Source organism: Phasianus colchicus, chromosome 2, assembly GCF_987193195.1.
Source record: "Phasianus colchicus chromosome 2, bPhaCol1.hap1.1, whole genome shotgun sequence".
NCBI lineage: Eukaryota > Metazoa > Chordata > Aves > Galliformes > Phasianidae > Phasianus > Phasianus colchicus.
The window spans coordinates 104,230,949-104,251,831 of NC_143437.1; the positions used below are offsets into that span (position 1 = coordinate 104,230,949).

Sequence of the window (20,883 nt, forward strand, 5' to 3'; positions counted from 1 at the left end):
TGTAGAATAAACTTTTCCTGATAGCAACCCAAGGCAGTGCAGTAGCAAGGTTTAAGGGACCTGGTACATATGGACAAACTCTGTATATCTCTGAAGCGTAGAGGGTTGAAGCTTGGACACTGATCATGTCCAGGGCTTCTCCACAAACTAAGACTAGAGGGCACATTTGAATGTGGACCTTGGCAAAATCTTTCTATTGAGGCGAGGCTACCCATCTTTACACCTTGCATTGCATGATTTTGCTGCTGAGGTTCTGATTTTGTTGTCTTAAACCAAAGGTGCTGACAAACCCTTTAATGACTAACTGCTTTGTTTTTTCAAAGGTGCTTTGCAGCTCTGGGCAATGTGGCAAAGGCTCGATTTCTGCATGAAACCAATGCTATTGCTGACCAGGCAGCTCAAGAGCATGTGAGTCAAACCTTTTCTGCTGTTCAGGGTAGTCACATCCCTGTAAATACTTGCATACACATTACCTGGTGTCCAAGTCCCACAGTATATTGCTACAGACCAGGACTTAGCCTTGTAGAATCTGCTGACATAATTCTTCATCCAGGCCTGCCAGAACCCTCTTCTGGCTGGCCATTGCATACTGTGCTGCTCCTATCTTCTCACTTCTGTGATTCACGTCTGTCTTCTTCAGTTTCTGTAGTGATGCAGACCCTACCTGCATTCCCTTCCCTTGTACCATATCCAGAGCCTTTTCTTTCACCCAGTAAAAACAACTGAGCTAACTGTAACTGCCTGCAGGGTGGGGATGGGACAGACCATTACCTGGTGCGTGCCCGTTTGGCCATGCTAGACAAGAACTACAAGCTGGCAGAGATGATCTTCCTGGAACAGGTGAGTAAAGGAACAAAGAGCAGAAAAGATCTCACTTATTTCTGAGCAGGATGATTTGTGATCTGAGAGTGATTTCTGAGAAGAAGGAGATTGCTTGTTCCTGGAAGAAAATTTTTTTGCCATAGAATAGAAGGAGATGTTCTGTCTTCCAAGATGTAGAGTGTAAGATTGCTGGAAGAGAGTGGGGAAGGATCAGTATCCATGTAGAAGGCATGATTCACATGTTCAAATGTTTCATACATTTCTAACCCTACCTGCTGTGAGAGCTCAATGGCAATCTGTCTGCTAATGGACTCTTCAGCTTGACACTTTGCTCTTTAACACAGAATGCTACAGAAGAAGCCATGGACATGTACCAGGAGCTGCACATGTGGGATGAATGCATCGTAGTCGCTGAGGCCAAGGTACAGAATATAGTTTCTCTGGACTGTGGTCTGTGTTTATTTGGCAAGTCTCCTGGTTCAGAGTCCAGTCAGGGTCTAGGTGCATTTCACCTGGCCTCTCAGGGTCTCACATCTGCTTGGAGAGGCTCCCAAGAGCTTGTCTTGGAGATCCCCCATCTGATTCAACTTCAGATGGTGGGGTTGTTGCACGAATGAGCCTTGACTGCCAAAGAAATGGGAGATTCTTGCAATCAGAAAGAGTCCAGAGTAGGTCACAGAACTGGGAGAACAAGGCACAAGTGTGGAGGCTTGGATGTAGAGAGAAATAATTATAGTGCTAGATAGGAAGTGATGTCTCTAAGACACGGCAAGTGCAGAAATCAGCAAGATAGCTGTTAATGGCAGAAAGACAAGGTTTGGGGATGGATAGATCTTTGTTCCTACACCAAACACATGCTTTTATTTTCTAGAGTAGCATTACATGGCTAGAGGGCCAGGGTGCATTAGAGATGTGGTTTAGGCAAGATTATGCTAGCCCAATTTGTCCACAAGAAAGAATCAAATCAGTGGGTTCTTCATGATCATGCAACTGACAGTTGAGGAATAAAATATCAAGGAATTTCTCAGTGTGATAAAATAGCAATGTAAGGGAAGGTTGCTTTGATGGAATTACAAACTTGGTGAATAGTGAATAAGAAAAGATAATGAGATGGATTTAGAAGTAGCTGGGGCTTTGCAAAAGAATGAGTAATGCAGTGGTACACTGGGCTTGTCTTTTGCTTTCTGCTAACTGCAGTTGCTTAGTTTAACTGGGCAGCAAGATTTCTGGTGCCATGAGCTATTCAGAGCCTGCAGGAGGAGCAGGACAACACTTGCCTTTGCTCAGATCAACCAATGATGCATTTTTCAACAGGGACACCCGATGCTGGATAAGCTACGTCGGGGTTACTACCAATGGCTGCTGGATACCCAACAGGAAGAAAAGGCTGGGGAAGTCCAGGAGGGACAGGGAGATTATCTGGCAGCTGTCAGCTTGTACCTGCGGGCAGGGCTGCCAGCTAAGGCAGCACGGCTGGCCATGAACAGAGATGAGCTCATGACCAATGGGGATGTCATCAATAGGATCTCCACAGCACTGATCAGAGGAGAACTGTTTGAGCAGGTAAGTGGTCCTCCCCACTGGGCCTTCTTACTTAGTAGTATGAAAGCTCTTACCCTGTCCTCTGCATCTGTGAGATTGAGAGGACTGTAGCAGATACAATTCTGTCTTGATAAATTCACGTTTGACATTTAGTAGGAAATCCTAGCTGCATCCATCATACATAGATGAAGCCTACAATTGCTGTTATTAGTCAGGAAAAAGATCACAACTCACTGATGGCAAGTCTCCAAAGCTGAGAGTTCAATAACAGCCAAGGAGGCCTCTGGGAGACCAGGAACCAACTGGAAAAGGAGTTGCCAATGAAACAGAAAATTTGATACCACTGCAGAAATGTACAGTGCTTTCTCAGAGCAGAATAAAACAATGATGGTACAGCTTTCATATAAAGATAGTCTAAAGGAAAAAGCTAAAGAAGAAAACTGAAGGAGGTTATGAAGACTCCAGCACATGAATGTCAGAGAAGAGTAGTGATTATATCTAATAACATAGAAACTGGTAGCTACTTACCATCAGGTGGCACTTTTAAAACAGAAGGATGTATTTCATATAGCCCATGATTATGTTGATACAAGAAAGGAGTGCTGAGTCTGACCCATATACAGCTTGGTATCCTGGCCAGAAGTGGCCTCTTGCAGATGCTTGAGAAGGAAGTATAAAGAGCAAGGAAGACAAACACATGCTGATGCTTCCTATAGAGTACTTTCATGGCTACCAGCAGCTTGCAGACTATAGCCTATCTGAACTGGGAAGATTTATTTTTAGGTTTAAGAGCTTGCCAAATTATTAGTTTAACTTATAGGTACTTTTGGATCTACAACATTAGCTGTGAGTTACCCAGTTCAACAGTGCATTGTGTGAAAAATCACTTCTTTCTGCTTGCCTATTTTATGTGACCTGCTTCAATTGCATTTCTCCAGCTTCATTTCACTTTGGGCCTTTTCTGACCATTTCATTTTGACCCAAGAGAAATATATGCTTCTCATAGAATCTCTTGAATTGGAAGGGACCCTTGAAGACCATCTAGTCCAACTCCCCTGCAATGAACAGGGGCATCTACAGCTAGATCAGGTTGCTCAGAGCCCTGTCCTGCCTGACTTAGAATTTCTCCAGGGATGGGAGTGTGTGGGTCCACAGAGTAGACAAGGATCTCAGCATATGCAATCTTTCCTCAAGGTCCCCTTTGTCTAGGTTAGTCTTAGTTAGTGAGATTAAGCCATGGTCTTGGTTAGTGAGGAAGGCATAACTGATGGAGAAGTCTCTGTGGCAAGGTCTGGTAAGACTGACAGCTCTGTAGGTGGAGGTGGTAAGGTGGATACTGTGGGGAGACAGGAGCTCTTGAAACTGGCAGCCTGTGTTTATCATTATTGTGTTTGTCATTAGGCAGGAGATCTGTTCGAGAAGGTTGGAAACGCACGGAAGGCTCTGGAGTGCTATTGCAAGGGCAATGCCTTCCTGAAAGGTACTGTGCTAACTACATTCTACCCTCAGCCCCACTTTTTCCCAGCAGGATCCTGGGTACTCTGGCCTGGTGGTAGAACAAGCTATTGCCCTGGAGTTCAGAGTTGCCTAGTTGCTCTGAAACTTCTACGTATCACCTCATTCAATGCATGTATTTTCACATAGTCACACACAACTCAACAACAAGAGACTCTTCCCCAAGGCCTTGATCAGGCTGATTGCACCAGCATAGATCCAGATCCAGCCTTCCATAGGGTCCAGATTGCTGGGTAGCCCATTGGAGCTGGACTGGTCTAGGGAGTAACCATCCCCCTATCCCCAATCCAAGGCCTACGTTTGCCTCACAGTTCTGCTTCCTTGCTGGTTTCAGCATATCAGCTTTCATGTCCCCTTACAGCAGTGGAGCTGGCTCGCCTGGCATTTCCTGCAGAAGTTGTGAAGCTGGAGGAGGCATGGGGAGACCATCTGGTGCAGCAGAAACAACTGGATGCTGCCATTAACCATTATATCGAAGCCAGGTGGGGGCAGGTGATGGCTGTATAACTAGCAGCAGCATAACCTGGTGGGTTGTGTAATTCATATGATTTGCTTAAATCAGTAGGGGTTTTTTTCTGAGTAAGCCCTCAACCTCCCTTTGCCAGTGCTCCTGGTACTTTTGTGCAGTCTCTGCTGGCCCAGCCATGGATTCTTCACCACTTTTCTTTCAAGATCTCTCAGCCTTAATTAGTCTTCTCTGCTGTCCTAGTTCTTAATTATTTATTTCCCCTAGCTTTGTCAGTATTCCAGACCTTTGTTCTCATGCTTCCTGAAGGCTGCTTTCTTCTCTGCTGATACTGTGAAGTTATTCAGGTCCTTCTTGCTGCTCTAACCCTGGAAGAAGAATCAAGAATCTCCCCAGCTCAGCTATAGGAGATGACTGCTGGCTGTAAAAAGTAATGTTTCTGTTGCTAGGTGCTCCATTAAGGCCATAGAGGCAGCTTTGGGAGCCCGGCAGTGGAAGAAAGCCATCTACATTTTGGACTTGCAGGACAAACAGACAGCAGCTAAATATTATCCCAAGATTGCCCAGCACTATGCAGCCCTGCAAGAGTATGAGGTGAGGCCACAAAACACAATCATTGCTGCTCTCTATACGTTGAGACTGCTGACTGTAGTCATCTCACTACAGATCGCAGAGGAGCTGTACATCAAAGGAGACCAGACCAAAGATGCCATTGACATGTACACACAGGCTGGGCTCTGGGAACAGGCTCACAAGGTAAAATCAGAAGCCAGAGTTTCTGGGAACCTCATCCTGCTTAGTGAATTGTACTTCAGCAGCAAGTGGCTTTGTGTGCCAGCATCAGCAAGCGCTGTTTCTAAAGGATGGGTGCAGGGGCATCTGAAAGCAAGAAAGAATTCAGTCCCTTGTATCCACAATCTACTTTACTTCAGCAGCCCCACAGTGGGTGCACCTGTGACAAATAGTGCTCTCCAAAGGGCCTGGTCCTGTGTACTTTGATCACAGTGACAAATGACAACCAATTCTCTGCAGAGCATGTAGTGTATACGCCTGTTTGAAGTGGGAAGGGGATTCATTTTCACCTTCTACTTCACTACTCTGTACCAAGAAATTGCTTGTCCATGTGTGTTTGTTTTGGCAGCTGGCAATCAAGTGTATGAGCCAGGAAGATGTGTCTGTTCTCTACATAACCCAAGCCCAAGAGATGGAGAAGCAGGGCAAGTACAAAGAAGCAGAGAGGTGAGCTTTATAATCAGTGCTAGTCCAAGATAGAGCTCTGAAAGTTTGGCTAGAGTGAGAAAGAGCCCTTTCCCTAAATAGGAGCAGAGTTTGGGACTGAGATTTGGAAAGATCCCATGTACTATCATCACATTTGGAGCCCTGGAACTGATATTTCAGAGGTTGTAGGAAAAGAAGTCAAGGAAATATTAATGAATTTTTGTCCACCAGGACAGAAAGGAGATTAAGGTGTCTCATGTAGCAGAAATGAGGCAAGGCTTTTTCCCGGGTGCCACATCTGGTCTGTTATGGCCATGGAAGTGTTTTTCAGCCAGGTTACTATTTTTGTCAGTTCTAGATTAAGAATAACACAATGAAGTTAGTAGGTACAGGGACAAACATAGCTATCTGATGCCATGGCACCTGATCTCAAGGATGCCAGTGCATGAAAGGAAGCGTTAAAACTGGAAAGGTCACACAGTGTTTAATCCTTTTGGTGGCATATATGAGTAAGTTGTACTGACATTGTCAAGTTGCCATTCCACCAGAACTGACAGCTTGAGGCTGGAGGCTGAGATGAAAGCAGGTCACAGAAGCCCAGAGAGTCCCTCCAAGTCAGGGCACAGGGTGACCAGTGAGGACAGAGAAAATAACTTAACCCTCCAGCAGATGATGGTGGCATAACAGAAGGGCCCTGTCTAAGCAGTGCTCAGCCATGTAGTCTACAGCAGTCATGCTGTATACCAGTGCTGTATATCAGTTATATGCCATGCTGTATACCAGCTAACAGTGCTGGGCCTGATGTACCCCAACATACAGTTGGCCAGGGCACACTGCTGACATATTCAGCTTGTTGTCAGCCACAACCCTTAGATCTCTTTTTGCAGGGCCACTCTCCAACCTCTCACCCCAGTGGTCTGTACATATATCCAGGGTTGCCTCATCTTGCACTTGGTCTTGTTAAATTTCATGTGATTGGGGACTGCTCAGCCTTCCAGTTTGTCAGTATCTCTCTGCAAGGACACTACTCTCAGGGGAGTCAACAGCTCCTCCCAATTTAGTATTGTCCACAAACTTATCCAGCATAGTAAGTCCTGTTAGTTCTAAGTTAGTGGTGAAAACATTAAAGAGAACTGGATCTAAAATGGAGCCCTGAGAAGCCCCACTAATGACTGCCTGCCAATCTGATTGTAATCATTTGAGCTTGACCAGTCAGCCAGTTGTTCACTCATCTTATTATGTATTTGTCTAGATGTATGCTGGATATTTTGTCCAGAAGGATACTGTGAAAGACAGCGCAGAAAGCTTTGCTGAAATCCAAAAGGATTGCATCAGCTGGCTTCCCTTAGTCAATTAGATGGGTAACATCATGAAACAGGACTTTCTCCTCACGAACTCATGTTGACTGTGACTAGTGACTGTATTGTCTTTCAAGCATCTTCAGTAACTTCCAGAATAGTCTCCTCCATGATTTTACTAGACATCAAAGTGAGGCTGATAGGCATGTAATTAGCAGATTCTTTTTTCTTGCCCTTTTTGAAAACTGGGACAACATTTGCCAGCTTTCAGTCAACTGAGATCTCTCCAGATTCTCAAAACTGTTGGAAAATAGTTGAAAAAGGTCCCACAATAACAGTATCCAGCTCCTTGAGTCCCCTGGGATGATTCCCACTGGGTCCCATAGACTTGTATGCATGCAATTGGAGCAGCAAATTCTGTACAAGTTTGGTGTTGGCTGTGAGTTTATTGTTCCTGCAGTCATGGTCCTCCAGTAATGCCTTCTGACTGTGGGCTTACAATGTCCCTGCTGGATACAGAGAGAATACAGGGACTGAATATGCCTTCAGCTGAGTTTTGTGAATGTCCTTGTGTTATAGGCTGTACATCACTGTGAATGAACCTGATTTGGCCATCACAATGTACAAGAAGTGTAAGATGTATGATGAGATGGTTCGCTTGGTAGCCAAGTACCACAAGGACCTACTCAGTGACACCCATCTACACCTGGGCAAGGTGAATGCATCTCATGGCCAGGGATCAGGTAAGGGCAAGCAAGGATAAATGTCACTAATTCATTGCTTCTAATTGCAGGAGCTGGAGGTAGAGGGACGTTTACAGGAGGCTGAGTACCACTACCTAGAAGCTAAGGACTGGAAGGCCACAGTGAACATGTACAGAGTCAATGACATGTGGGAGGAAGCCTACAGGGTAATGATCACAGCTATCCTGCCATGCAGGGTTGCAGGATCCCAGTAGGAATTGCCCTGTCCATATTCCCCACAAAATGTGCAGGCTTGATGTGGACTATCTAACTTAAGTATGTGGCACAGCAATGAAGGCCCTTGTGCCACTGCTCTGCCTCTAACTGCTCTGCAGTATTGCACTCCAAAAGCAGGCCTGGACTATTAACCACTGTGCAGCACTGCCATTTAAGCCTTTGTCTGATTCTCCTTGGCCCAGTGGTGGCTACAGAAGGGTTCCTCGGGAGAGAGCAGTTGGTGCAAGAGGGTAAATCCTGGGTCAGCCTGCTGAAGTAGAAATTGATGCGTTGTGTTTTTTCTGCTTTCTTTGCTTTGGATAGGTGGCCAAGGCACATGGTGGGGCAAACTCCTATAAGCAAGTGGCCTATATGTGGGCAAAGAGCCTGGGTGGAGAGGCAGCTGTGAAACTCCTCAGTAAATTCGGACTTCTGGAGATGGCCATTGACCATGCAGCTGACAGTGGGTAAGCAGCTCCTTCAGCCCAACACTTCTACCTTCATGACCTGAGAAAGATGGAATGGCCCAAGATAAATCCCTGTATGTGTGTGATAGCTGCAGGTCAAGGATATGGCATATCTTCCCCTGCTTCTCCCCTTGTGTTCTCCCCTGCCCATACCTTGTCCTTTCTGACACGCTGTTCTAGGCACAGAGGACTTAAAAGATAAGTCTTCTCCACCTGTCAGTCTCATAAATGTAAAGTCTGAGGTGGGCAGACAAAAGAAATTTTCCCTTTAACTTGAATAGAGAGATCTTGTGAGAGTCTCAGAACACAGGGGAAGGTATTCCTCATGCCACCATAAGTAACTGCTTTCCAGAAGTGTTCTGGCCACACTCTGCACCTGCCCAGGCATGTGTCTGCACTGCCATCCATCCACAGTGCTGCTCTGCTCCAGCTCTCTCACTTTTCTGGGCTCCTGGAAGCTTTGTGACCCCCCTTTAGGGGTGAACAAAGGGCCTCTGGCACTTAGAGCAAGTGCGAAGGAACTGAATCTCCTTAGTGGGAGCCAAAAAAGTTCCTAGGTTTTGATGAAGAACAGGAGTAGTGGCCATTCACTTGAAATCCCCTGTGTTCCCCCCTCTCCTCTTCCTATGTCTTGTGCTCTGTTTGATGTCTCACTCCTGATGAAAGCATGCCCTTGCAGTACACAGTCCTTCTGTGACCCCATTTTCTCTTTCATTTCAGTGTCTTTGAATTTGCTTTTGAACTGGCTCGCCTCTCCATGAAGCAGAAGATGCCAGAGATCCACTTAAAATATGCCATGTTCCTAGAAGATGAGGTAATTTTACCCCTAAGAATAGGTAGAAGCTCCCTGGCCACTTAGGTAATCAAACAGTTCTCCTGAAGGGCTGCTGCAGAAGGCACTTCTGTAGCTGCAGACACTGCTCACCTCCATAGCTATAGTCCCAAGCTTCCACACACCTCTCTGTTTCATAAATCCACTCTGCCTCATGGTAAGTAGAGGAAGTCATGTGCTGTTATCAGGAGAGAAAAGGGTGCACATAAACTCCTCCTTCTTTCCTAGGGCAAATTTGAAGAGGCTGAAGCAGAATTTATTAAAGCTGGAAAACCCAAGGAGGCAGTGCTAATGTATGTAGTCTTCCTGCTTTTGGACTGCTGCATCTCCCTGTCTGGTGCCAGCCTGATTGCTTCTCCAGCACTGCTCTGCCTCCTGCTGTGCCTCTTATTACATCTCCTGTCGATCCTCCTAGGTTTGTGCATAACCAGAACTGGGATGCTGCCCAGCGTGTGGCTGAGGCTCATGACCCAGACAGCGTGGCTGATGTGCTTGTGGGACAGGCACGTTTTGCTTTTGAGCATCGAGAGTTCCAGAAAGCAGAGGCATTCCTCCTGCGAGCACAGAGACCTGAGCTGGCAATAAAGTACTACAAGGTGAGTGTTGACTGTGACAGAATCATTGTCTTTGTCACTGGTTGACAGCATAGTTTCTATGGAGGAGTAAAATCCAGCTCCTTTCAGCTTAGTAGCCAAAGAGAAATGTTTACACAGGTGGTTGCTAGTATAACGTAAATCTGGCCTTTTCTTAGAAAGCTAATCTGGCAAGAATTTCACAGCATATCTTAGCTGTCCCACAGCTCTGGGAGAAAGTACCTTGCCAGAAAGGTACGGGTAAGCCTCAGTGATGATGTGAGTGGGTGAGTTGGAAGACTGTAAGAGCCTATGCTATAGAGTTAGCTAGGATGAATGTGGAACCTTCCCCTAAAATTGCCTGGATGAGTGGTGCCATTTCAATCAGCAGAAGAATTGGATGGCATTGCTGTGGTTGTTCCTCCCAATGGATCCTCTGGCAAGATGACACGAGAGGCAGTATGTGTTGTCATGTCAGGAGAGCAGTGGATCCTGATGAACTGGTGAAAGTTTCTCCTCTGTGGTGTGCTGCTGCAGGAGGCTGACATGTGGAGCGAAGCCCTGCGGATCTGCAAGGAATATGTGCCTGGTCGGCTGGAGGAGTTACAGAAGGAGTGTGGTAGGGAGGCTGCCAAGAAGGGCTCTGGGTAAGTACTGTGCTCAGGCTGCAGGGTGTAGACTGCTTGCTCTTTCCCTAGGCCATTGATCTGCCAGGTCTCCAGTGCTCCCAGTGCGTCTCCCCAGGTTCCTTAATCAATACTCAGTGTTAGCTGTGTGTATTCTTTGACACACACACAGCCCCCTTTCTCTTCTGAGGTCTCTGACTTACTTCTGCTTGCATCTCCCTGCCAGTGCACTACATGCTGTCGTCAGGATTTCCGTGGCAGCATCATAGTCTTGTTCACAGCCTGTGTTTCTCCCTACAGAGGAACAGAAGGGCTGCTGGAGCAGGCACGGGAGTGGGAACAAGCAGGGGAATATGCCAGGGCAGTGGACTGCTATCTGAAGGTGCAGGATTCCAGCAACAGTGTCCTGATGGAGAAATGTTTGCTGAAGGTGTGATTCCCTTCATCACCTCTACTATGTAGGAGGCTTCCCCCAGATACCTCAGTCACTGCAGGACACAAGAGAGCCATCAGCAATCATTCTCTTGAGCCCAAATGGGCTGTCCTCTTACCCCACGCTGTCCTGACATCCTTGCTGCAGCACTACTTTCAGCAGCATGACGTAATCTTTGTGCCTGTATCTCCCTGCACAATGAAGCTAGACTGTATGACATAGACCTTAGCTAACTGAGCACCCTCTCTTGGCACACATCCACCAGCCTTCGAGTTATGTTCTTGCTCATATTTTTCACTAGTACCTGTGTCCTCGGATCCACTTCAACAACAATTATGTCCTTGTCTGAGCTTCTCTGCATCACTAAAGTGGGCTGGCTATCGTTTCTCCTCCTCTTTTTCTGCATAGTTCAAGTGCAGCTGACGATATTAGCTGGGACTGAGCTCTTCCCAGCTTCATCCCTTTCTCAAACAGCTCTTATTGCTGCTGATTTCTCTCCACAGGCTGCTGAGTTGGCCATTAAGTTCTTGAGTCAATCACAGAGCATGGAGGTCACACGGACTGTGGCTCCTCAGCTGGTGGCCATGAAGAAATACAATTCGGTGAGGGCTGGTGCCTGATACTGCAGAGATCGTGACATAGGAAAGGAAAGCTGTATCCAAAGAGAGGAGGGCAAGTCACATCCTGGGGTGATGGGTGGGTGGCCCACTCCAGAGTCAGGCAGTGCTGAGCCATCAGAAAGAAGGAAGGAAGGAAAAAGATCAAGTTCTAGAATGGTGTGAGAGACTTGGGCCTTGGGAGGAGACAGAGAAGGGTGTGATTTTTTGGGAAGGGACTTTGTGTTGCTGCTGTGTGTTAGGTACTTCCAACAGTGCCAGCTCCAGCTTGGGCTGCAGGGTGCCTTTGGAGTTTTGTTCCTCAAGAGACTATCTCTACCCTTGCAGGCAGCAGAGCTCTACCTCAACATGGACCTCATCCGAGAAGCTATTGATGCTTTCATTGAAGGGGAAGAATGGAGCAAAGCCAAACGTGTGGCCAAGGAGTTGGACCCCAGGTATGGGGTTGGACTCTTTCAACTTCTTCTCCCACCCCAGCATGGTCCATTGCCCTGTGTTGTCCCTGGATATTCTGGATTCTCCCCACAGTAACATTCCCAGCCTTGACAGCGGACATTCCCCACATCTGCCCTTCCATCTCCACCATCCATTTACCACCCTGAGTCTTTTGTGTTGCCCCATTGCCACACACCCCATGGAAATCTTCATTCTCTTTTGTCATATCCTTATCTTCCCTCTTCTTGTTATATTCCTGTACACATATTTCCTGCTGAAAGGCCTGTCATCCCTTTCTCTCCTCCCACATATTGGAAGGAGCTGCCCAGACTCCTCCTACCTATGTACACAGCTGCAGACTTGAAAGATGTGAAAATCCTCTTTATCTCAAAGCAGACGAAGTTGAACCTGGCCTCTGCACTGATCCAAAGCACTGTTAGTCCTGCTGTCTGTTAAGGTTCTTTTTACTCTGCAGGTCAGAGGAGTACGTGGACCAGCATTACAAGGAGTATTTGAAGAACCAAGGAAAGGTAGATTCGGTATGTATTTGGGATGTCCCACAGGACAGGGACAGAGGGTCCCCAGGGCTTTCTTTATAAGGCTTTTGCCTAAATATCCATAGGAGAGGATTCTGTATATGCCTGAGTTATGGCTTCTGCTTACCAGATGGGTCACACTGGATTTCTGCTTCCGTAAAGAGGGAGGGACTGTGTGTATGTGAGGAAAAGATGGAGGTGGATAGGAAACCTTGCCTTCACAGTGAATTTGTGCTGTTTCCATCCACAGTTGGTGGGAGTCGACGTCATGGCTGCTTTGGATATGTATGCAGAGCAAGAGCAATGGGAGAAGTGTCTGGAGGTTGCAGCTAAGCAGGTGAGTACCTATGTGAGCCCTCAGGAGGAAGGCTGGGGTTCCTGGCTCTCTGAAGCAGGGACAGCAGGAATGAATGGGCAGAGACAAATCAGCCTTCTCTGTGGGGAGCACAGGAAGTCACTACAGCAGCTCAAAAACCACCTTTCTACTGCCCCCATCCTGGCATACCACACTTCATAAGGAAGTGTGAGAAACCAGAAGGAAATTGTGTTTAATTTTCATGATTGATGGAACACTGAAAAAGCTAGATGAGTTGTTTGGGCTGAAAGTAATTGGCACCGAGGAAACAGAGAGCTTTCTTCTTTCTACATGTTCTTCAGAAGACTGGTGTCAGTTGAAATTAGGCATCTTTGTTATGAAGGCAAATTTGACATTTTTTGCATTTTTACTGACTGGAAACCAAAAAAATGACCCCAACAGAGTAATAAAAACAGAGAAAAGCAAAATGAAACTGTTTTAGAGCTATTCCAGGGTCTACTTTGGGAATTTGTTTGTGTTCGGTGGCTACTGATAAATGAGCTATACTAAGGACAGGTGCTGATTCTCTGAAGTTGAGGTATTGCTTCAGACTGAATAACATTCCCAAGCAGCCCCTGGAAAAAGTCTGCAGTAACTGCAGTTATCGTAGTTAATCCCTCAGGCAAACACTGGCAATTTGGGCAAACAAATACTGTTGTGCAGTTGGTTTTATTGTTGTTATTTCTAGTGCAGTAAGCAGCAACCTGAGTTTTATCTCTACTACAGTGAACTTGATTTCTTTTTGACTCAGACTTCCCTGTTGATGTGAATGGTTTTTGTTGTAAGCTGTTATCTTGGAGAGTCCTGTGATGATGCTCTAATTATTCAGAAGGCAGCAGTGTTGTTTTTCGGGCTCAATTTATGTACAAGCATCTGAAACTGTCACTACCAAGTGACAAGCGTTCAGCTCATCAATCTTATGCTTTCAGTTCTTATGTTTTCTGTGTGCCTTCTCCAGAACTATAAAGTCTTGCACAAGTATGTAGCTCTGTATGCAACCCACCTCATCCGGGAGGGCAGCTGGGACAAAGCCCTGAGCCTGTATGTACAGCATGGAGCCCCTGTCAACCCACAGGTAATGAAGACAGCCTAACATCCCTGTGGGAGTTGCCAGAGAGCAGAGCTGCCCTTTCCTTAGCCTGTGCTTAGCAACAGAAGGGCTCCAAACTTCTGCCACTGAGATTTCACTCCTTTGTCTTGCAGAACTTCAACATTTACAAGCGTCTGTTTGTGGAGATGGTGAATGCACCTGGCATGAACTGTGCTGAGGCATACTCCAGCTGGGCTGACCTGCGTGATGTCCTCTTCAGTCTGGTGAGTGTGGGCCACGGCCACCACTACCTGTTAAAGTCTGAACTGTCCACTTCTCATCCTGTACCTATATTCAGCAGCACAGGTGAGGGAAGGACCCAGAAAAAGCTCAGAACCGCTGAGCCTGGAAACTGTCTTCCCATCTCCCTTGAGCTGCTTCATACAATCATAGAATGGCCTGGGTTGAAAAGAACCACAATGATCATCTAGTTTCAACCCCCCTGCTATGTGCAGGGTCGCCAACCACCAGACCACGTATAGGACTTAAAGCCTTATGCTCCTTCTCTCCTGTCTCCAAATATCCCAGCCAGAGCCCGTGATGGCCTTTGCTATTTCTGTACCACAAATACCCACTCCCAGCATAAACCAAAACAATCAAACAATCCCATGTGGATCCAAACTCCCCTCCTTGCAGTGTTGCCTGTTGCTCTCTCCTTTTCCCACAGCCTCCTCACTTCAGCACTCTACAGGACCTGGAGCACTCAGATCCAGACCTTTCCCAGTCATTTGAGGTGTCTGGATATTTCACATCATTCTTTCTCCCAGTTTTTCCACAGTCTCAAGCAGATGAAGTGAGCACGGATTCCCTGTGCTCACATGCTCCCTGTTATTCTCTTCTTCAGTGTGAAAATTTAGTAAAGTCAAGTGAAGTGAACACTCCAGCACATGCAGAGTTTGAGACTATGCTGCTGATATCCCACTACTACGCCACCCGCTCCGCTGCTCAGGGTGTGAAACAACTGGTAAGGGTCTTGAAGTTACTTTATCAAGTCAGCACTGTGAGTGCAGAGCTGCATGGGGGGACATGCAGGTTCAGGGCATGATGACCCAGAGGTGGTTCACTGGGAGCAGGAATTGCTGCCCAACTCAGTGAGGCTTCAGCAGGTGAAAAACAAAGGCAGCCAGAAGGAGGCCAGAGAACAGCAAAGATGAGAAGGATAGGCCTGGAGATACACAGTCAGTGGGAAAAGACTGAAGGAAGAGATAACAAAAAATAACTGCTGGAACAGAAAAGAACCTGTTTTTAAAATCTTTGTACGCGTCGGATAATTAAGGAATCTAATTACTGCAAGGGAGAGGCAGGTTAGATAGAAGGAAATGCTTTCTAGCAGGTTTCCAGCTTGGAATGGCCATGAACAAAAACTCCTTCAATTAAGGCTTTTAGGATAGACAAGTGTGTCAGTAAAGGTGGGTGCAGAGCTCTGCTATGAGGTTATACGATCTCAGGAGATCTCTTCCAGCCCGATTCTTTTCCATGCTTATTGTTGTGGCTTTACTGTCCCTTGTGTCTACAGGACACCGTGGCTGCCAGGTTGTCCATTTCTCTGCTGCGTCACACTGATCTCCTTCCTGCAGACAAAGCCTTCTATGAAGCTGGGATAGCAGCCAAGGTGAGAGCTGTCTGCCACAAGAGCGGCCCAGAGATTCCAAGCTTTATCTTCCATGGTCTCCCCCAGCTGCACTGACATGTGAGCAGCCAGATGCTGGCTTTGGAGGCCTTTCCTCAAACATTTTGTACATCATGATGTAGCGGAAGAGCAAACCTGAAGTAGTAAGGGGACATGAACTGCAGACCAAGGGGGTAGACCAGAATTCTGTTTTGTGGCTTTGCTATTACAGATGCAGGACTCTTCATTGGCCCACCTTGCTCTGGGTCACCTAATTGCTACCACCTAACTGTTATCTAATGACTACAGGCTCTGACCTCCTGCCCAGACATAATGACACACAGCAAGCATAGCAGCATGTTCTTACTGTTTGGTGCTGGCTTTCCAGCCCATTGTTCACATGGGAGGGTTGTGGCTGGGAAGATAAACCATCCACTGCTTGGTCTCACTTGTGGTTTCTCTCAATACTAGGCAGTCAACTGGGAGAACATGGCCTTCATCTTCCTGAACCGCTTCCTGGACTTCTCAGATGTGCGTATCTTCTGCTGGGGGGACGTTCTGCATGCCCCATCCCTGCAGGCATTCAAGGCCAGGCTGGATATGGCTCTGGGCAGCCTGGTCTGGTGGTTGGCAACCCTGCACATAGCAGGGGGTTGGAACTAGATGATCGTTGTGGTCCTTTTTAACCAAGGCCATTCTGTGATCTATGATTCTATAACTGTCATGCTTCAAAATGACAGTGGGCTGTAGGGCTCTGCAGACCCAGCATATGGCCAGGGGATGCCTGAGGCTGAATGGGGCAGCACATCTGAGCTGGTATTGATGGAGAATGCAACAATGGGACCTGAACTTGCTTTGTATGTGGGGCTATAAAATGCCACCTCCCAGGAAGGCCCAGTCCTCACAGCACTGATAGACAGGGGCACCACCTTTACAATACAGACTGTAGTTTGAATGCCAAGGAGATTCACCACTTCTCCTTCCTCAGGCCATTGAAGAAGGGAACCTGGATGCTCTGGACCATTCAGATTTCCAAAACACAGACATTCCCTTTGAAGTGCCACTCCCAGCCCATCAGCACGTGCCTGTGAGTATCATCCCCCTCTGTTAGCTCCCTAGAAATGCTGCCTGAAGGCCCCCTCTGAAAAGGGACTTGTATATGGGTGGCACTACAGAAGATGGACAAGCAGCCAGCACCATCCACCACAAACACACCTGCAGCCCCTGTTTACATACACTCATGCACTCTCACTCTCTCTCTGCTATACACACTCACTCGTGCACACATGCATGCACTCACTCCCCACTTCTTGCACGCACACAGCATACAGTACCCCTGTCCTCTGCCCTGCAGGAGGAGAAGCGGGAGGAGGTGAGGGATTGGGTGCTCACCATGTCCATGGACCAGCGGCTGGAGCAGGTGCTGCCACAGGACGAACGTGACACATACGAAGCCTCCTTGGTGGCTGCAGGCACAGGGGTGCACTCCCTGCCCTGTGTGCTTACAGGTAAGCTCTGGGCCAGCTCACAGCTACGCAGGGAGTTGGAGCATTTTGCACGTTGATTTGAGAGGGGTCAGGCAGCACTGTAAGAGGAGCAGGGCAGCGAAGTGGCTGCCTTCTACAAAAGCTGCCCCAGTGTGAGGAACTGCCCATGGCTGGGAGGGATGCATAAGGCAGGAGGGCTGCTGTGGGGCTTGGTTAGTTGATGAGGGTGTCACTGTGTGGCCAGGGTACCCCGTGCTAAGGAACAAGATCGAGTTCAAGCGGCCGGGCCGAGAAGCCAACAAGGACACGTGGAACAAGTTCCTGATGGCTGTCAAGGTGAGCAAGGCATTCATTCCCCCATGCTGATAATTAATCATTTTCCCACTGGTGGAGCTACACCAACCCAGGGCCATTTCATTGTGCCTCCATTGAATTAATCTCACAGTACCGGGGCACAACTCGCCCTGCAGGTGCAGCTCTGCCAGCTCCCAGGTGGGAGAAGGCAGCCACACTTCCCCCTCTTTTACTCTGCAGACATCCCACAGCCCTGCATGCCAAGACGTGCTCAAGTTCCTCAGCCAGTGGTGTGGGGGGCTCCCAAGCACCAGCTTCTCTTTCCAGTGAGCCGGACCATCCTGTTCCTCAGCCCCCTCTGCTTCTATCCTCCAATAAACACCTCTCAACCCTTCTGTGCTCCCGTTTGTCAGGGGATGCAGTGCCCAGGGACACGTAGCTCCTGGAGGACAGAGCCACAGCCCTTCCTCTCACTTCCTTGACCTCGACATGACTGCTCACCACGCAGCCTCCTCACTGAGGGGTGAAGCATCACACTGCAGCCTGTGCTGGGAGGGAGGGAGGAAGGGCTGACACACACCTTGCGCTGTCCTACGAGGAGCAAACCCAGCTCCCTGCAAGCATCCACACTGGGGAAACTGCAGCCAGTGTAAAAATGAAAACTTTTATTTACTCAAGGAAACAATGGAGGTTTACAAGAAGGGGGTTCTTCGCCTTCTATTCATCAGCCTGCTTTTGAGCACCAACTCTGCAGGTGGAGCACCAGCACCAAGGCCAACCCCAGCTATTGCCAGGCCTCAGCACTGCTTCCTGCCCCCACCCAGTCCCTCTACCTTCCCACAGCTGTGCATGTAAGAGACTGACACAGCTTTTGGTGCATCAGGAGTCTTGTGGCCCAGGGAGGGATAGGGAGGATAGGGAGAAACACAACATCTGCTGGGTGAAGGCTGCTGGTGCTTCTGGGCAGTTGATGCCTGGGACCAGCAGGGTTTATCCCGGGGAGGGTGGTGGGGTCTTGGGGAGGAGCACAGCCCCATGCCTACACCTGCAAGAGGTGCAGCATCACCCCGCTGTACGACAGCACTCGTGCAGCACCACCTGCAGGGAAAGAGAGTGGGTGTGAGCCCAGCACTGCACTGCAGGGCCGTGCCCACACCACTGCACTCACCTCTCCGCTATGCGCACGTCTCAGCCAGCCCCACCAGCAGCTGCCTCTCCTTCACCGTACCTGGCCTGGCCACCTAGAAGAAAAGTGGTGGAGGGAGTGCACTAACAGGGGGTGCAGGGAGTGCTGAGGCGGGGCAGGGAATCCTCAGCCCAGAGCCAGCAGTCAGACAGGGATGCCTGTGTGCACAGTTAGGACGTACCTGGTCCTTGCTGTAGCCGCGTGCACAAGGGCCGATGCCTTGCAGGACCAGGGCTGCTAAAGAGCACCTTCCAGACAGCACAGCTTCTGCAGCTGCCAGCAGCATGGAGGGGAACCAGAGCGCCAGGGCCGTGTCCTGCAGAACAGAAGGTGGGGGGGGCTCTTGGGAGGCACGGACCGCAGCGCCCACCCAGAGCTGAGAGGGGCCCGTGCGGACCGACGGGGGCCGGGATGGAGGGAAGAGAGAGAGAAAAAAGCCAGAAAATTGAGAAAGCAGAAGCAAAGGAGAGGGCCGAGCAGCGGGCCCACACGTACTCACATAGATGCGCGTGGTGTTGAAGGGACAGTCGTTGGTGGCTATGGCCGCGCGGGCGTCAGCCGGCAGCGCGGGGCTGTTGCAGCCCGTGACCAGGCGCATCCCACGGCTGTGGATGGTGAGCGCGATGGCCAACGCCAAGCCCACACTGCAGGCTGTGGACAGCAGGCAGTTCAGCAGGGATACGCTCAGCAGGGCCCAGTGCTGCCAGCATAAGGAGAGCGTGTGAGAGCGGGATGGCCAGGGTAAGACACGGGGTTGGGCACACCGTGGCTCTGCATTGGGTCACCGGGAACCTTGCAGAGGTTTCTGCCACATGCTGTGCACATCCCCGGCTCTTGGTGTGCTTCAGCCATCCTCTGGGCTGTGTCTCAAAGAATTACAGAATGGTTTGGGTTGGAAATGATCTCAAGGATCATGAAGCTCCAACTTCCCTGCCACACACAGGGCCACCAACTTCCACATTCAATACCAGCCCAGGCTGCCCAGGGCCCCATCCAACCTGGCCTTGAACAGCTCCAGGGATGGACGGGGCATCACAGCCTCTCTGGGCAGCTGTTGCAGCACCTCACCACTCTCACCAGTAAAGAACTTCCCCTGACATCCAACCTAAAGCTTCCCTCCTTTAACTTATAAACCATTTCCCCTTGTCCTGCAGTTATCTACCCTTTCAAAGAGTTGATTCCCCTCCTGTTTGTAGGCTCCCTTTAGGTACTGAAATGCTGCAGTGAGGTCACCCCGCAGCCTTCTTTTCTCCAGGCTGAACAAGCCCAGCTCCCCCAGCCTGTCCTCACAGGGGAGGTGCTCCAGTCCCCTGATCATCTTCGTGGCCCTCCTCTGGACCCTCTCCAACAGCTCCCTGTCTTTCTTGTACTGGGGGCTCCAGACCTGGACACAGTGCTCCAGATGGGGCCCCATAAGAGCAGAGTAGAGGGGAACAATCACCTCCCTGTCCCTGCTGGCCACCCCTCTTCAGATGAAGATCTGATGCCTCACACTGCTTCACCTCACCCACAGAATCATAAAATGGCCTGGGTTGAAAAGGACCACAATGCTCATCCAATTCCAATCCCAGAGCCACATCCAGCCTGGCCTTGAATGCCTGCAGGGATGGGGCATCCACAGCCTCCTTGGGCAACCTGTTCCAGTGCCTCACCACCCTCTGTGTGAAAAACTTCCTCCTAATATCTAACCTAAACCTGCCCTGTCTCAGTTTAAAGCCATTCCCCCTACCCTACAGACGCAGAGCCACAGACCACAGAGGCTCCCCCAGCAGCAAAGCCCCACACACCCCTGCCCTGTGACCGCACTGCGAGATGTCAGACGTGTGGCTGCAACTTCACCCATTAGTTGGAACATTTCTGCCCTGAGAAGCCGCCCAGGGCCCGGGCTGCTGCCCACCTTCCTCCAGCACCTGCAGCCCCAGGAGCTGCCACAGCCCCAGCAGCAGAGGCGGAAAGAGCTGCTGGGTCCAAGGTCCAAGGGAGCGGCCGCCCAGGGCGCACCGAGCCGCGCTGAGCCCCTGCACAGCTCCATCCCCCCCATCTCCCACCCCAGCAGCCCCACACTCACCAGGGCAGCCCGGGAAAGGTTGCGTGACACCAGGATGGCAACGATGCCCACGGTGATGCTCTGCGGGGAAGAGATCCTCGCTCAACACACCACCCCAGCCTCATCCACCCCCACCCCCTCCAGCCCAGCATGGGGTCCTTCCCCACCGCACGGCTCTCACCAGCAGCTCAGACACCACAGACACGACGTTGGCCACCGCGTACTCAGGGGTGACGGCACTCTTGGTCCCGGCGACGTGCCGCAGGACGGAGCCGTGCACGATGGCTCCCAGCACCAGGTTGCTGTGGCCCAGCACGATGAGACCCAGCCCAGCACGCATCAGGCGCTGCGGCTCAGCCAGGGGCCCCGGCCACCATCGCCCCGCATGCCTGCCCGCCATGGCTGCCAGCAGCAGCAGCAGCAGCAGGCCGCCCGCAGCTGGAGCCGCCCCGAGGCGGAGCCCCACTCCTCCCCAGC

General features: G+C 49.6%; 2 protein-coding genes across 3 annotated transcripts in view; one reads left to right on the forward strand and one right to left on the reverse strand.

Annotated features, from left to right (window-relative positions):
- IFT172 (intraflagellar transport 172) overlaps positions 1 to 17,770 on the forward strand; it is a 33,342-nt gene extending 15,572 nt beyond the window's left edge. For both annotated transcript variants that reach the window (XM_031595950.2, XM_090136452.1), the window contains 30 exons: positions 324 to 408; positions 748 to 840; positions 1,167 to 1,244; positions 2,137 to 2,385; positions 3,766 to 3,844; positions 4,241 to 4,361; positions 4,795 to 4,939; positions 5,012 to 5,101; positions 5,487 to 5,584; positions 7,441 to 7,576; positions 7,655 to 7,771; positions 8,145 to 8,287; positions 9,008 to 9,101; positions 9,348 to 9,412; positions 9,535 to 9,715; positions 10,229 to 10,338; positions 10,618 to 10,747; positions 11,254 to 11,352; positions 11,695 to 11,804; positions 12,278 to 12,341; positions 12,589 to 12,675; positions 13,652 to 13,768; positions 13,897 to 14,007; positions 14,628 to 14,747; positions 15,300 to 15,395; positions 15,864 to 15,923; positions 16,381 to 16,479; positions 16,747 to 16,900; positions 17,124 to 17,215; positions 17,414 to 17,770. In XM_031595950.2, coding sequence (XP_031451810.2) covers positions 324 to 408; positions 748 to 840; positions 1,167 to 1,244; positions 2,137 to 2,385; positions 3,766 to 3,844; positions 4,241 to 4,361; positions 4,795 to 4,939; positions 5,012 to 5,101; positions 5,487 to 5,584; positions 7,441 to 7,576; positions 7,655 to 7,771; positions 8,145 to 8,287; positions 9,008 to 9,101; positions 9,348 to 9,412; positions 9,535 to 9,715; positions 10,229 to 10,338; positions 10,618 to 10,747; positions 11,254 to 11,352; positions 11,695 to 11,804; positions 12,278 to 12,341; positions 12,589 to 12,675; positions 13,652 to 13,768; positions 13,897 to 14,007; positions 14,628 to 14,747; positions 15,300 to 15,395; positions 15,864 to 15,923; positions 16,381 to 16,479; positions 16,747 to 16,900; positions 17,124 to 17,215; positions 17,414 to 17,503 — 3,313 coding nt within the window. In that variant the 3' untranslated portion in view covers positions 17,504 to 17,770. The remainder of the gene's footprint in view (positions 1 to 323; positions 409 to 747; positions 841 to 1,166; positions 1,245 to 2,136; positions 2,386 to 3,765; positions 3,845 to 4,240; positions 4,362 to 4,794; positions 4,940 to 5,011; positions 5,102 to 5,486; positions 5,585 to 7,440; positions 7,577 to 7,654; positions 7,772 to 8,144; positions 8,288 to 9,007; positions 9,102 to 9,347; positions 9,413 to 9,534; positions 9,716 to 10,228; positions 10,339 to 10,617; positions 10,748 to 11,253; positions 11,353 to 11,694; positions 11,805 to 12,277; positions 12,342 to 12,588; positions 12,676 to 13,651; positions 13,769 to 13,896; positions 14,008 to 14,627; positions 14,748 to 15,299; positions 15,396 to 15,863; positions 15,924 to 16,380; positions 16,480 to 16,746; positions 16,901 to 17,123; positions 17,216 to 17,413) is intronic.
- A 57-nt stretch (positions 17,771 to 17,827) lies between these two features.
- KRTCAP3 (keratinocyte associated protein 3) lies at positions 17,828 to 20,873 on the reverse strand. Its single transcript, XM_031595959.2, has 6 exons — positions 20,588 to 20,873; positions 20,428 to 20,487; positions 18,859 to 19,059; positions 18,541 to 18,675; positions 18,342 to 18,414; positions 17,828 to 18,271 (listed from the first exon to the last, which is right to left on the reverse strand). The coding sequence occupies exons 1-5, from the start codon at positions 20,804 to 20,806 to the stop codon at positions 18,349 to 18,351; spliced, it is 681 nt and encodes a 226-aa protein (XP_031451819.1). The 5' UTR covers positions 20,807 to 20,873; the 3' UTR covers positions 17,828 to 18,271; positions 18,342 to 18,348.
- Between the last annotated feature and the right edge of the window lie 10 nt (positions 20,874 to 20,883).

What these genes read in the sequence shown, in the direction of transcription:
- KRTCAP3 (XM_031595959.2), bottom strand. Translation starts at nt 20,806, where the DNA reads ATGGCGGGCAGGCATGCGGGGCGATGGTGGCCGGGGCCCCTGGCTGAG. An exon ending in ACCTTTCCCGGGCTGCCCTG is followed by an intron (nt 19,060 to 20,427) that starts GTGAGTGTGGGG and finishes TTATGCTGGCAG; the next exon opens with CACTGGGCCCTGCTGAGCGT. An exon ending in GCGGCTACAGCAAGGACCAG is followed by an intron (nt 18,415 to 18,540) that starts GTACGTCCTAAC and finishes CTTTTCTTCTAG; the next exon opens with GTGGCCAGGCCAGGTACGGT.